Below are 15827 nucleotides of genomic sequence, written 5' to 3'. Positions count from 1 at the left end.
AGCTCCGGCTGCAATGTTCTTCCGCAAGACGCATGCAGTTATGTTTATTAACCGCTAGAGCGCAAAAAGTTACGGACTGCAGCTTTAAAGTCCCAGCAACTGAGTTTTCTTCAGTGCTGTGACGTATTTCCAAGTGAAATGGAATATTGAATAGAGGGCAGGGTTTTACTCCAGCGGTCCTCCTCTCCATTTTGCACTCATAGCAGACTAATAGTTGGAGGGCAGTGATATTCAAACCCAAGCCGTCAAACTGACGTCATCTGAGAAGGAATGCCATTCCAGTCCGGAAGTAACTTTTCAGATTTTGCGACAAACAATTTTTTCCTGTGTATTAACTGTAATGTGTGCTAACAAAGTAAATAGGTTCAATTTTGATTTCATGAGGACTTTCAAATCGACCCATATGGACAACAACAACATAATTTTGACTATTACAGCATGACAAAAATTTAACTCAACATCATAAAGTACATTTTTTAAAAGGTTTTTTAATAAAAGTTAAGAAATTCAGGCCCAATTATGTACCCTATCCATGGAAATATGGATAGTTAAACTATCTTAAGTATTCTCATGTCTGAAGGTCTCTTTTGACTTCTGTATTATATCATTAGATCACTCATTATTTTCAGATTGTTGTTGGCCCATAGCTGTGCAGATTAACAGTAATTTAATCCACTAATCAAGATCTGGATTTTAGACTCTGTAGTACATTACTGTATCAGTACTGTATCTGTATACTGTATAATGCAGGTCAATGGGGATGATCACTTTACAGGCACTTAATTGATTCTGGCTTGTTATGGTTAACAAACTGTGTAACATTAGAGTGAAGCGCTGAAGACTAGAAGGCGGTCATCTGATAAGGCTCATCTAAGAAAGTCCAATGTGGACCAAATTCTCTCCCTTAATGCCTTTGGATCCTGAGTGGAGAAAGTCAAGGTCTGGAAGCTTATTAATAAACATTGTAGTTCCCATGGGCCTCTAGGGTGGTTGCAAAGTGGGCTACACACACCTTAAACATGCTGCTTGAAATCCAGTCAGAGGATGTGGTAACAGTGTTTTTTAAAAAAAAATCTAAAATCAGATAATTTGCAAAGACTGAGAAAGATCATGGTTCTGCGTGAGATGTAGTGCTGCTGTGAGTGAGGATAACAGCAGGGATGCGTTCACCTCGCTGGGCAATCTACTGCATAAAACAAGCAACCTCACTTCAGCCCCAGCTAACGTGTAAACATATACCACGCACATGCTCGCGTTCTTCCATGTCTCATATCTCATTCATGAAGGCTGTTTTGTTTACTCTGAATCATCAAGCTCTTCGTTACTTATGAGCAGGTCCACACAGAATCAGTGCCTGCAAAACTCAGATTTCTGCAGAATTCAAGTGCCTTTAATTCATAGTTGTGGGTCTTGTTTATTTACATTACCATTCAAAATGTTTCTAATGCTGACTAAAGCTGCATTTATTTGATTAAAATACAGTAATATTGTGAAATATTATTACAATTTAAAATAAATGTGTTATATTTTAAAATGGGATGTATTCCTGTGATGCAATTTTCAGCATCTTCAGTGTCACTGTCCTTCAGAAATCATTCGAATATGCTGATTCGCTGCTTAAGAAACATTTCTTATTATTATCAATGTTGATAACACACTGCCATCCCCCAAAAAGAGTCTATGATTGGATCATTATGGCAGTGATTATTATGTTTCTAACATTTTATATGTTTGTCAACAGTTCTTCTAACCCTAAAAAGATCAATAGAACAAAAATTGAGGGAAATAATATCACAAAAAAAAATTTCCATCAAGAGGTGCATCAACCAGATCGTGTATTGACAATGCAAGAGTCGATCACTCTGTAAAGTCTCCTTCAGCACATCCCAAAGACTTTCAATGAATTTAAGGTCTGGAATCAGATACTTCATGCTCCCTCCCAACCTGATGAATCTTGGCTTTGTCATCCTGGAATATGGCCACGATGTGTCTACATGGTTGTTAAAGAAATGAGAAGCTACAAACTCCATCAATTAGGGTCAGAAGAACTGTTGCCAAACATATAACATATAACATAATTTATACCGGTAAATCCAAACAACTTTATTTTGGCCATGATGCATTTTCTTTCAGGATTTTTTGATGAATAGGAAGTATATATATATATTGAGTCATGTATATCTTATTGAGTCAAACAGTTGAACGGTAGTATATAAAATTATGTTTTTTCATAATGTGCTTTGAGCTGCCGCCACCTCATATTTTACCATGTTTAAATATTTAAAATCAGTGCAGCAAATCCATCTGGACCTGTTTATAGGCAACATACGCTATTTACAAACAGCTGCAGACTCGTCTCTAAGAGTTCGCCATTTTGAACATATTTTCCATTCTTACTGTTGTGAGAAAGTGGCAAGAGTTCAAATAACTGAAGTTGTGAAGGTTTACGGGAGGTTTTGTTGTATGATATCCAAGTGAAGAACACGATTTCTTGGCTGCGTGACCAGATGGATGTGTTTAAATGTTTCCCCAGCCAATCTGACGGGTCACGTGGAGCGTGTGGGCATTGAGAACTTTGAGTTGCTGAGAGTGCTGGGAACAGGAGGTCAGTTGTAGTTCAAGTATGTGAACCCTGTGTTCTGTTCTTATCTTTGTTCCTACTCCACTAACAAGTCGTTCTACTCCTCCTGGCAGCCTACGGCAAGGTGTTCTTGGTTCGCAAGGTGAGCGGCCATGATTCGAGTAAACTGTATGCCATGAAGGTGCTGAAAAAAGCCACTATTGTGCAGAAGGCGAAGACGGCAGAACACACACGCACGGAGAGACAGGTCCTCGAGCATATCAGACAGTCTCCTTTCCTGGTTACACTCCATTATGCCTTCCAGACAGACACCAAACTGCATCTCATTCTAGGTACGCTGACACTCTCTCCTCTCTCCTGTGTGGATTGTAAAAATGTGAATTGCATGTTTTGCTTCCATTTTACTTTTGCATTTAAATAAGGGCAATCTGTGCAGCTGAACATTTGCCCTGCATTGCTCACCAGTATTGTTAAAGTGAACTATGGGGACGTTCCAGTGTCTAATAGTGCTTTACAAAGTGGACTTTAAAGGGTATTTGGCCATCAAGTGTGATTCAGTCAGTCATATAGCATTTAGTCAGTCTGACTGCCAATAGCTCTATCTCACGTCACAGGGAGTGGGGGGGCAGGGAAATTTACCCATCCGTCTTTGTGCACAACCTCAGGCATTTTTATTCAGTTTAATTAACCTCAGAAGTTGTTTACTGAGGGAGGGTATAAAGTGCACCAGATATGTGACCCTTAGAAAACCATTATTACTATGTCCATCTGTTATAACCATATTATTATTGTAACATTGTAACAGTTACAAATTACAAAAAGTTTGGCACTTTTCTAAATAAATATATATATATTTATTCATATAAATACACACATACACTACTTTACAAAAAAATAAATCCGTAAAAAATTGTAAATTTTTTTTGAAAGAAGTGTCTCATGTTCACCAAATGTATTTATTTGATCGAAAATATTGTAAAACATAATTTATTCCTGTGATGGCAAAGCTGAATTTTCAGCATCATTACTCCAGTGTCACATGATCCTTCAGAAATCATTTTAATATGCCGATTTGCTGCTCAAGAAATATATCTAATTATTATCAGTCTGCTTAATATTTTTGTAGAGACCAGCATTTATTAAATAGATTTTTTTGTAACAATGTACAGTAATTTTTGATCAATTTAATTCATCCTTGTTGAATAAAATGATTAATTGAAACTGACCCCAAACATATTTTTGAACGTTACTGTATAATTTATTTACATTTATTTTAGTTAATTTAAACAATTATTTGAGTGAACATAAATAATTGATATTATGTCATCACACTTGAAGTGTTGTTTGATGAGCTGCAGGGCAATCCAAATAAACTGAACTTCTATCCTCTCCTGAGTGTATAGATAGCAGTGAACACTGCAGGGACCCTGTGAATTGAAACACAGTTTATTTGCTATAATAATGAAATGCTGAAGCCTGTATACCACTACAGGAACTCTTGGCTTTTGTGGTATTACTTGGAACCAATTGAGTCAGTGTCAGCATAAAAGCAGGATTTTGCAGTAACAGCACAATACCAGGTGCATTTGAAATATAAAACTATCATTAACCAGTTGCAATTTTGTTTTCTATATCTTAATCACAGACTATGTGAATGGAGGTGAGCTCTTCACACACTTGGTTCAAAGGGTTCGCTTTAAAGAGCAAGAGGTTACCTTGTACAGCGGGGAGATTGTACTAGCACTGGAGCACTTGCATAAGGTAAAATTGCACACTTATTTTCACTCTTCATTTCCTTTGCAATCTTATTGAACGTTGGCATATTTCAAGAGAGTAGTGAAAGTAGTTCCTTCCTTTACTCAGGAGGTACTTCTCTCTCCTGCCTACTCAGATCAATTCCTCACTCAGCTAACCAGGCCAGATCACATATATCTGCAGTGCTTAAAATTTCTCGAATGGTGTGTTTACAGAAAGAGGAAGTGAAGTGTTTTTTTTTATTTTATGCACACTTGTTCTGTGCACAGCAGCCATTATTCAGAGAGAAGATAGTTGCCCAGGGGCCATTGCAGGGTTTGTAGAAAGGACCTTGACAGTGAGATTAACATTGTTTTGGTTCAGTCTCATTTTTTGTCATTGCCTATTATGTTGCCATTTCTTATTTATTAAAGTAGTGGCACATTTTCCAGGTGAATGGCTGCATTTTATGATTCCAGACAAGTTGAGGTTGTAAACTCAGTAGTTGAACAAATAATTTTCGCAAGAACGAGAAAAAAAGAAGAATGACATGAAATTGAAGTATTTGGTCTCACATCTAAACATAAGACCTTATTCGGTTCTGTTTGTTTTTCAGCTAGGAATCGTCTACAGAGATCTAAAACTTGAGAATATACTTCTTGATTCAAGTGGTCACATTGTGTTGACAGATTTTGGCCTTAGTAAGGAATTTCATGAGGTGAGTCTTTATAAATTTTTCTCCTTTCAGAAGCTCCTTTTTCATTTTAGAGTATTGCTAGGTCTCCAAGTTTAATCAAAACATAAATTATCAAAATCACTGTTTGTTCAAAAACATTAAGCATGTAGTTTTAGAATTCTCTCAGATGCTGATAAGCTGATGATTATTTTCATGTTATGGAGAATAACCAATACATATTATAAATCTGTACCATTTTGACTAAATAAAACACTACTAAAAACAAATCAATCATTTTAATGTTACAAGTGAATTTATGCACCGCAACATTACAATGTACTGTATTTGTTAAAAATTACATTTAATAGTGTTATTAAAATAAATTAGTGTTTTTAAAGATTAACTTTAAATGAGCATTATATGATGGCAAAGGTAAGCAAAATATAAAAATAGGGGAAATGAGCATGCACAATTATATATACAGTGGCTACCTGTAATGATGCGTCATCGGAGTGAGGATCCATTTGCAGCTTTTATTTTAAACAGAGTCAAGCAGTACAGGGTTGTGACACAGCGAACACACTGGAGAAGGCAGAGCAGAATCATAAACAGGGACAGGCTAGATCGAGGCAGGCAGCATACATACACAGTCCAGATACCAGTCCGAAGATCAGGGCAGGCAGCAGAGAATCACAGTTCGATAAACAGGCGGTGGTCGAGACAGGCAGCAAAGGTTCAGAAATCAGGAAACAGTCCAGATAAACAGTCCAATAATAAACGCTCAGAAATGATCACCAGGGAATTCAAGACTTCACAAAGACTGTGTGTGTGTGATGCTTATGTAGTGTGAGGGTGATGAGATGCAGGTGTGTGCGTGTGATCAGTCCCAGGTATGAGGGCCTATGGGAAATGCAGTCCAAATAGGAAGCAGTCAATATTCAGGTGAGCGCTCCCTCTGGTGATCCGGAGGAAGTGAAGAGGAAGCCTCACCCATTACAGAGCCCCCTCCCCTGTGAGCGGCTCCTGAAGCGAGGAGGCTGACGACGCCGAGGTCTTCCACGGGGTCGGGGGGCCGGCTTTTCCGGATGCGTCCTGTGAAACTCCTCTGTGAGTGTGAGGTCGAGAATATCATTCCTGTTGACCCAGGACCGCTCCTCCGGGCTCCCTCCCAATCCACCAAATACTGAAGAGCCTTGGCCCGGCGCCTGGAGTCAAGTACCACTCGAACCTGGTACGCCGCCTCGCCGTCGACCAGAATGGGCTGAGGGGTCTGCACCTGGGCTCCACTCTCCGACTCTCCTCTCGGACCAACAGCAGGTTTGAGCAACGACACATGAAAAGTGGGAGAAATGCGATAGTAAACAGGCAGATCTAAGCGAAATGAAACTGGCGTAATTTGTCTGAGAATTTTGAAAGGACCCACATACATAGGACTGATTTTTCGGCAAGGAAGTCTGAGGCGAAGATCTCTTGTAGACAACCACACCCACTGGCCTGGGGTGTACTCTGGACCTGGACGACGATGACGGTTAGCCTGTTGTTCCTGCCGATGTACTGCACGTAGTAGATGGGTGTGAGCTTGGTTCCATGTCTCCTCGCTGCGTTGTAGCCATTCATTGACGGATGGCAAGTCAGAGGGCTCACCAGACCATGGTAACAAGGGTGGTTGGTATCCCAGGACACTTGAAGGGAGTCAAGCCAGTTGCTGGTTTCTGCAGGGAATTTTGCGCCTACTCTGCCCACATGAGATACTTGCTTCACTCTGTTTGATTCTGTTGGCCGTATGATCTGAGGAAGCGAGTGAGCTCCTGATTCAAAGGTTCCGTTTGTCCATTGGATTGTGGCTGATACCCTGAAGTGAGGCTGATGTTTACATTGAGCAGACGAAAGAATGCAGACCATACTCTGGAGGTAAATTGGGGACCTCTATCAGACACAATGTCCTCAGGTAAGCCATAGAAACGGAAGACGTAGTTGATAATATGTTTCAAATGCAGTGGGGAGTTTGAGTAATGGAATGAGGCGACAGGCTTTGGAAAAGCGATCAACAACTGTCAGAATGGTAGTATTACTGGGGAACTGGGGAGATCAGTGATAAAGTCAATGGCGATATGGGACCAGGGCCGTTGGGGTATTGGTAGGGGTTGAAGTAACCCAGCAGGTAATTGACAAGGAGTTTGAGATATTGCATATGGGGCAGTTCTTGACAAAGTTTGTGGTGTCAATAGAGATGTTTGGCCATCAGAACCGGTTGGTGAGGAGATGATGGGTAGCTGTGAGACCTGGATGTCCTGAACTGGGATTTGAGTGAACTTGGTTCAAGAGTCTCTCTCTGAGATCTTCGGGCACAAAGGTGAGGTTATGAGGAACGTTGGGTGGTGGAGGATTCTGAGTGTTTGCCTGGTTTATCTCAGTCATGTGGCCATTGAACTGGAGCAATGAGTAACGTGTCAGGAATTATGTTCTCCACTGCCTCCTGTGGAACAGGATCCTCTAACTGTCTAGAGAGAGCGTCTGCTTTTCCATTCTTGGAACCGGGTCGATAAGTGACGGTTAACTTGAATCGTGTGAAGAACAGAGACCATCTTGCCTGACGAGGATCCAGTCGTTTTGCTGTACGAAGATATTCAAGGTTCTTGTGATCAGTAATTACAGTAAAAGGGTGTTGTGCTCCCTCTAGCCAGTGCCGCCACTCCTCCAAGGCAGCCTTCATGGCTAGTAGCTCTCGATTACCCACGTCGTAGTTTCTCTCAGCAGGGGCTAGTTTTCTAGAGAAGAAAGCACAGGGAAACATCTTGGCTGGAGACCCCTGGTGTTGAGAAAGTATGGCACCAATGCCGGTATTGGAAGCATCTACTTCCACAATGAAGGGAAGGTCTGGATTGGGATGAAGAATGGGAGCAGAAGTGAAGCGAATCTTTAGGTTCTCAAACGCCCTCTGAGCTTCCTCCTTCCAGAGAAGGCGTGATGTGGAGTGCTTTGTCATGGCCGTTAAGGGAGCTGCGACTGTGCTGAAATCTCTTATGAATCTTCTGTAGAAGTTTGCAAAGCCCAGAAACCTCTGCAGCTCCTTTACTGTATGGTGTTGTGGCCATTCCAATACTGACTTTACTTTCTTCTCGTCCATTGCTACGCCCTCTCGACTGATGATGTACCCCAGGAAGGCTGTGGCTGTTTGGTGGAACTCCCATTTCTCTGCCTTGGCATATAGCTGGTACTGAATCAAGCATTTGAGCACTGTCCTTACGTGATGTGATGGATGTGTTCCTCGAGAGAGTTGGAGTAGATTAGGATGTCATCAATGTATACAATTACCCATCTGTCGAGCATGTCGCGGAAGACATCATTGATGAATGACTGGAAAACAGAAGGACTGTTAGCTAGGCCGAAAGGCATGACAAAATATTCATAGTGCCCTGTGGTTGTGGAGAAGGCGGTCTTCCACTCATCTCCCTCCTTGATACGAATCAGGTTGTAGGCGTCGCGCAGGTCGAGCTTGGTGAAGTACTTGGCTTGGTGGAGTTGTTCCAGTTCAGCTGGAACCAATGGCAGGGGGTATCGAAACTGAATGGTGATGTATGTCGTTGAGACCACGATAGTCGATGCAGGGTCTCAGACCGCCATCTTTCTTCATGACAAAGAAGAAACCTGCCGATGCTGGGGAAGTAGAAGATCTAATGAAGCCCTTCTTTAGTTCTTCTTGAATGAAGGCCTTCATAGACTCGGATTCAGGTTGGGATAATGGAAAGATTCTCCCCTTGGGAGGTTTGGCGCTTGTTAACAATTCAATGGCACAATCAGTGGAACGATGAGGTGGTAGCTGAGCTGCCTTAGTTTTACTGAAAGCTTCCAGTAAATCTGAGTATTCGGTGGGTAATTTGAGGCTTGGGGTTTGGTATCGCTAGGCTTGGGAAGTGATGATGGCACAGGAGGTATGCGTGTTATGCAGTTTTGATGACAGGCTGTATCCCATTGGATAATCTGTTCCTCTATCCATGAAATGTGTGGGTTGTGTTGACATAACGTGATGAGATGCAGGTGTGTGCGTGTGATCAGTCCCAGGTATGAGGGCCTATGGGAAATGCAGTCCGAAGAGGAAGCAGTCAATATTCAGGTGAGCGCTCCCTCTGGTGATCCGGAGGAAGTGAAGAGGAAGCCTCACCCGTAACACTACCATTATATATCAAAAATAAACCAGTAATTTAAAAGAAATCTAATATCAGGTGATAAACTGTATGGTACCAATATATTGTACATCCTTAAAGTACAGTGTTCCCTCTAAGCTTCACTTTTGATGTTGTTACTGCATAGAAGGGGGATTTAAAAACTTGTGTGGGATTATTATTTTTTGTCTGTCTGCATATTCACAGATTTTGTGAAACTGGGAGAAATAAGATGCAGAAATAATATAGTGATAATGCTGATTAATTAAATGAGATAAGGACTGCATCCTAGTTCCTAGTAACTGGATTAGGATTATTTTTCATACAATTCTGGATCAAATCATTTATTTATTCTGGTTATTGAAAAGCATGCTCAGGGCAAAGCATTACAGATACAGATAAGTGCCATGCGGTGTGCAAAACTGCTTGTTAGGCGGATCTGCCTCAAAACCATGTGCTCACCCTGTGCAAATAAACATATGTGGGAGTCATCAGATAAATTGCTGCCCAGCCAAGGACAAAAATGCTGAATAAGGTTTATAGCATTTTAAAGAAAATAACCATCCAATGTCCTGTTTCATAAGTGTTACATTTAAAGGGAATATTGCAGTAATAGTGTTCACGTAAGTGTATCACATACTTAAAATGTTATCTTTAGTGCACAGCCTCAGAAATAAGCGGCACTGATTTCACTCACTGGTTCACAAAGTACTATCCTGACAGAGTTAGACTAAAGAAGTCTCATGAAGGCTGCATTTATTTGATAAAAATACTGTAAAAATATTCATATTGGGAAATATTACTGCTATTTAAAATAAATGTTTTCTATTTTAATATTATATTAAAATGTAATTTATTCCTGTGATGGTAAAGCTGAAATTTGAGCATCATTACTACAGTCTTCAGTGTCACATGATCCTTCAGAAACTTTAAAAACTTTAAAAACATTACTTTAAAAATGTAATGCCCTCAAACCTCCAAAACTGAAATGGCATAATCAAGAAATTAACTGTCAGAGTTTCTTTGTTAAAGCTGCAGTCTGTGCCATTTTATTTGGTTAAAAATTATTCAAAATTAATTTGAGAAAGTACATGACAAGCCAGTGTTCAAAACAATGTCCTTACCTTTGCCTGATTCACAACGGTCAGCTTGTAATAACGTGTTATAATTTGAGTGAGAAATATTTTTCTTACACAAAAGCGCCACTTCGCTTCAGAAGGCCTTTATTAACCCCTGGAGCTGTGTGGATATCTTTAAGATGGATAGATGCCCGTTTATGGACTTCAGAAACGACCCATCAAGTCAATGCCATTATAATGCTTGGATTAGCCAGGACTTCTTTAATATAACTATAATATAATATTAATATAATATAACTGATAGAAGAACCTGGTTACTTGAGGGTGAGTAAGTCATGGGCTAATTTTCATTTTTGGGTGAACTAACCCTTTAAGAATGACCCATTGAACATGTTGCATGGGGTGTTTCTGCTCAGATGGTCGACCACCTAGGTTTGTCAAAAAAGAATTATTGAACAAAAATTTTGAGGGAACATTGTGTTAGAGTGACATGCCAGTTTGAGAACTACTGTTATTTAATTAGACAGGCCAACAAGTTTAATATTTCACAGCTATTATTGTCATGATATTTGGAACATCTCAGTACTCAAATTTTCATGGCTATTATGTATGCTTGAAAATAGTGGTTTTATATTAAAACATTAAAGGTACACTGTGTAACTTTTGGCCCACTATAGTGGTTAAAAAACAGTGCGGATAAACTGTGAGAAAACTGTCCTTTCTCAAGACAAAAAAAGAGGGAGAGGTTATTCTAGTGCTCAGGAAACATTCACTACTAGGCTTAAGAGATTTAACCAGTTTAGATGGAAAGGATCTCAAGCTGACTAGCCGAAGATGTAGCAATATCTATTAATAGACATGGTACTTCCTTGAAAATGAATTCCAGCACAGCTCTACAACAACCATAGTGAAATGACCCTCCACAATGGATAATGCTTTACAATGAACTCTGTTAGAGCGCTACATATGTTAATTCTCACATTCTCTTTTTGCTAGCAGACTCTCTCTCTCTCTGTTTTTTTTTGTTTTTGTTTTAAATGGGCGATTCTCCAGAGGTTGGAGATTTAGCTGATCCATGTCAACCTTTCTCGCTCATTGTATAAACTAACCTATGCCACTCCCACACCATACACGGATCAAGGTAGCCGGAGCAACTTTTCTTTATTAATGGATATGACAAGACATGCATGATGAGTAATGTATGTACCCAATTTCCACGAGTACCAAAAAAGTTACTTAGTGTACCATTAAAATGTCCCAGACTTCCACTTTTCTAATTTTGTGTTCTAGTGTATGAGACAAATGTTGAAAGATCTGTATTGTGAGAGTTCTTGATTGCATTATTGTCTGGGGTTTTGTCATTCATCCATGAGAAGAGTATATTTTTCTAGCTAACAAATGATTGTTTATTCCCGGTGACTACCCAATATTCTGCACGTGCAGGTCCTGGCATGTCCTGCCCTGTCAGAGATGTTCTGTTTGAAGTTTCAGTAGTTCACAATGAACCTCCCTCCATCCCATGGATGCAATTACAGCACACGGCTGTTTACTCAACGCTTATCAAGCATGTTTTGATCGTGCTCTTTGTTCTATAAGATTATATTAACTTTTTTGTTTTTCTCAGTTTGACCTTTGTTGTACCAGCTAACAACCCATTTCAGCCAGAATTTCTTTTATGAGTGTGGTTTAAAAACATGGCTGTGACTATAAACACTTTATAGCATGCATATAAACCAGCACACATAAAACGAGTAAATTCATCCGGCAGAAATATGCTGATTATGAGATGCATAAAAATAAAAGCAATTAATAAAGGCACACAGGAACTTTAATTATAAAAGCCACGTGCTTGTATTGGTGTTCAAACATGGCAAGAACGTTAAATGCTCATAGGATATTAAAGAAGATTGTTCCAGATGTTTTCATGTATTTCATTCCATAAATATACCGCATAATTCAGAAAGCAGTTTTGCCCAATTTAGAAAGCACAGATGGTGCATTTAGTCTTAGCCACAACGGCATCTAAGTGCAGTAATGAATCATTCTAGATTGAAGAGTCTTGTTTCGATGTATAGGGTTGCATTTAATTGTATTTTTAACTTTTTGTATAGGAAACAGACTTTAATACTAACATGAATTGATACACTCAAAAGTTTTGGGTCAGTAAGATTTTCTTTTTGTAAGAAATTAGAACTTTTAATCAGTGAGGACACTTTTTAATTGATCAAATGTGACAGTAAAGACATTTATAGTATTACAAAATGTTTCTGATGTACTTTCATCAAAAAATATGTACAATTGTACTTATTGTAAGACTTGAGGTGAGATACAGGTACAGTTAGATACAGGTTTGGTGGTATTGGTAAGTTGTAAGGGAAGGGTCAACAGTGTAATTATAGATGTAATTACAGAAATTAATTACATATGTAATTATATGCAGGTATTCTTTAAATGTATGTACAATGAAAAACATGTATGTACTTAATAAGCGCATTGTATCAAATTTTTAATTTAAATGTTAGTACATAGTAGTTAAAGACACCTAATATAAAGTGAGTTTTGAAAATAAGTTTTGAAAATAAAGTAGTAAACAAAGAAATTCACTCTCTTTATTGTGCAAGTTTTGCCTTCAAAACGTATTGGTCTATAGTTAGTGAACATTCTGAGACGACGTTTCCACTGTAGTAGACGACTGGCATATGGTAGATTAATGAGAATTTTGAATTGTTCAATTTCCTTCACATTCATGATGTAATAAGTTGTGACTTGTATTTAATATGTAACATATCATGATGTATACCCAGCCCTAAACAGTACAGTAATGTATATCTTCAACAACAAAAACAAATTTGGATGTGACAAAGGCAACTGTAAAAACTGAAACTAGACTTTTTTTTTTACAAACAGTAAAATAAACATTTTTTTTTGTTTTGTAGGTAGAGAGAACTTATTCCATCTGCGGCACTATTGAGTACATGGCGCCTGAGATTGTAGCGGGAGGAGAGTCAGGTCATGACAAGGTATAGTGAACTGTTCATCCATCCATTCCATTAAATGATCCAGCATACATTTGAATGTGCTGTTGGGAATATAACCAGTGTGATGTACCAATGTTCTCCTGCAGGCGGTGGACTGGTGGAGCATGGGAGTTCTGATGTATGAGCTGTTGACTGGAGGCTCTCCTTTCACTGTCGATGGCGATGAGAACTCTCATTCTGATATTGCAGAGTAAGACCAGCACATACATACACCAATACATAATGGGATGAGAATTATAAGGAATTTAAAGGGATAGTAAACCCAAAAATGAAAATTCTGTCATCATTTACTCACCCTCAAGTTGTGTTAAACCTTTATGAATTAATTTCTTATGCTGAACACAAAAGAAGATATTTTGAAGTGACCAAATAGTTGATGGACCCTATTGACCATAGTATTTTTTTTCTCTCCATACTATGGAAGTCAATGGGGCCCATCAACTGTTTGAACTTGAGGGTGAATAAATGATGACAGAAATTTCTTTATGGGTGAACTATCCCTTTAACCGTTTTGGTTATGATTGTGATTCTTCTTAGCAACTCTGGTTCAAGTAATAATTATTTTTAAGTTGCATCAAAAATCATGATGTGTATCTCATTAGCATATGAGCAATGAGTTAACTACACTGATTTAAGTGTCATGAGCCTACATACACATACAAAGATTGTTTTTTGTTGTTGTTTATTTCGAATCGGACATGATGAAATTGAAACTGATAAGAGTAATTTATTCAAGAATCTGACTTAAATGAATCTGAAAGTGCATAGATCTTAAACGGATCTGAAAATTAAAATGTTTAAATTGTTACTTTTTTTAATTGGAACTTGCTCTGAATAAGAACTGTTTCTTGGTTCCTAACCCTAGTTCTTTGTACGCCTCTATGTGGTTAAACACCAGTTTCCTTTCCATTATCTAGAAGTCCATCTTGTTTCGAAATCATGAGTTGAATATATGGTTGCATCAGCATCAAATTATCTACTTAAAGCCGCACTTGTTTTTATTACAATTCAAATACGAATCTGCAGGAATGGTATGATTTTATTAATTCTCTTTCTGCGCCCAATAGGAGAATTATGAAAAAGGATCCCCCATTCTCCAAAGACATGGGGCCTCTGGCCAAAGACATTATCCAGCGACTGCTAATTAAAGACCCAAAGAAGAGGCTGGGCTCTGGCCCCTCAGGGGCCCAGAATGTGAAAAGCCATCCATTTTACCAGGCAAGACAAAAATTAATCATTGACTTTTTTCCCTCAAAAATGTATTTTAAAAGAAAAACAGAGCTATTTCCCTTCTCATTTCGTTAGCTTGTTTAAATTCATTCAGGCTTTGAGGGACCAACATCAAAAATGTTTGACTTTTGTTGCTTTAGAAAATGAATTGGGAGGATCTAGCTGCTAAGAAGGTTCCAGCCCCTTTTAAACCTGTAATTCGTGATGAGCTGGATGTGAGCAACTTTGCGGAGGAGTTTACGGAGATGGACCCGACCTACTCTCCAGCGGCACTTCCAAACAACTGTGACCGCATCTTCCAGGTAGTGGAATTAATAATTATTCTGTAATGACAGATATTTCTGGTCATTGCGGGTCGTGCTGCCATAACATGATGCGTAAAAGTGAGGAATTTAAGACAGAAATGTATTACTATTGCGCAATATTCAGCAACAATAAATATAATAATTCTCATTAGTTTTCATGTTGACTGGGTTCCAATAAGATCAATGTGAATGAAAGTGGACTAATGCAGATGTTAAAAATAATTGTAACATTTGGAAATATTTTAATATTTTATATCTTATTATTATTTATTCTACCCCTGTGCAATATTTGTTTGCAAAGCCTTAATGGATATCATACAATTTAATACAAATTAATTAATTAATTATTATTCTTTTAATAATGTTCTGTTAATGTTGCAGTTTCTAATAAAGTTAGCATGCAACATTTACACACCAAATGTACATTTTTACCTGCATTTGACAAATGTTAATTTTGTATTAAATGATACCACATATTATTATGGTGAAATTGAATGAACATGCACTACTGTTTAAAAGTTTGGTGTCTGTAAAATTATTTTCTCTTTAGTCACCAAGGCTGCATTTATTTGATCAAAAATACAGTATATCAATTGTAATCGTTGACCAAGCTGAATTTTCAGCATCATTACTCCAGTCTTCAGTGTCACATGATCCTTCAGAAACCATCCTAAGATGCTGATTTGCTGCTCAAGAAAAATGTCTTATTATTATTATCATCAATGTTGAAAGCAGTTGTGCTTCTTAGTGTTTTTTGTGGAGACCATGATACGTTTTTTTTGTTTGGATTCTTTGATGAATGGAACGTTTAAAAGAACAGCATTTATTTGAAACAGAATTTTGTTGTAACATTGTAAATATCTTTACTTTGTCACTTGTGATATAATGCATGCTTACAATAACATGTTAATTTCTTAAAAAATCTTACTGAGCTCAAACCTTTGCAAATATACTTAAAAAATATTTCAGTGTTCAAGCATAAAAGCTAAATATCAGCTGATTCCTTTGCCAAGACAATATA

General features: G+C 38.3%; 1 protein-coding gene across 1 annotated transcript in view; it reads left to right on the top strand.

Moving 5' to 3' along the window:
* rps6ka5 (ribosomal protein S6 kinase, polypeptide 5) overlaps window positions 1-15827 on the top strand; it is a 39792-nt gene that overhangs the window by 1338 nt on the left and 22627 nt on the right. Inside the window, exons 2-9 of the mRNA XM_079833783.1 lie at window positions 2534-2605; window positions 2695-2913; window positions 4227-4342; window positions 4932-5033; window positions 13170-13253; window positions 13358-13461; window positions 14339-14489; window positions 14642-14803. Coding sequence (XP_079689909.1) covers window positions 2534-2605; window positions 2695-2913; window positions 4227-4342; window positions 4932-5033; window positions 13170-13253; window positions 13358-13461; window positions 14339-14489; window positions 14642-14803 — 1010 coding nt within the window. The remainder of the gene's footprint in view (window positions 1-2533; window positions 2606-2694; window positions 2914-4226; window positions 4343-4931; window positions 5034-13169; window positions 13254-13357; window positions 13462-14338; window positions 14490-14641; window positions 14804-15827) is intronic.

This window comes from Gobio gobio (genome assembly GCF_949357685.1).
Source record: "Gobio gobio genome assembly, chromosome: 13".
Classification (NCBI taxonomy): domain Eukaryota; kingdom Metazoa; phylum Chordata; class Actinopteri; order Cypriniformes; family Gobionidae; genus Gobio; species Gobio gobio.
The sequence above is the reverse complement of the archived record's forward strand: the minus strand, read 5'-3'. Positions and strand labels throughout refer to the sequence as shown.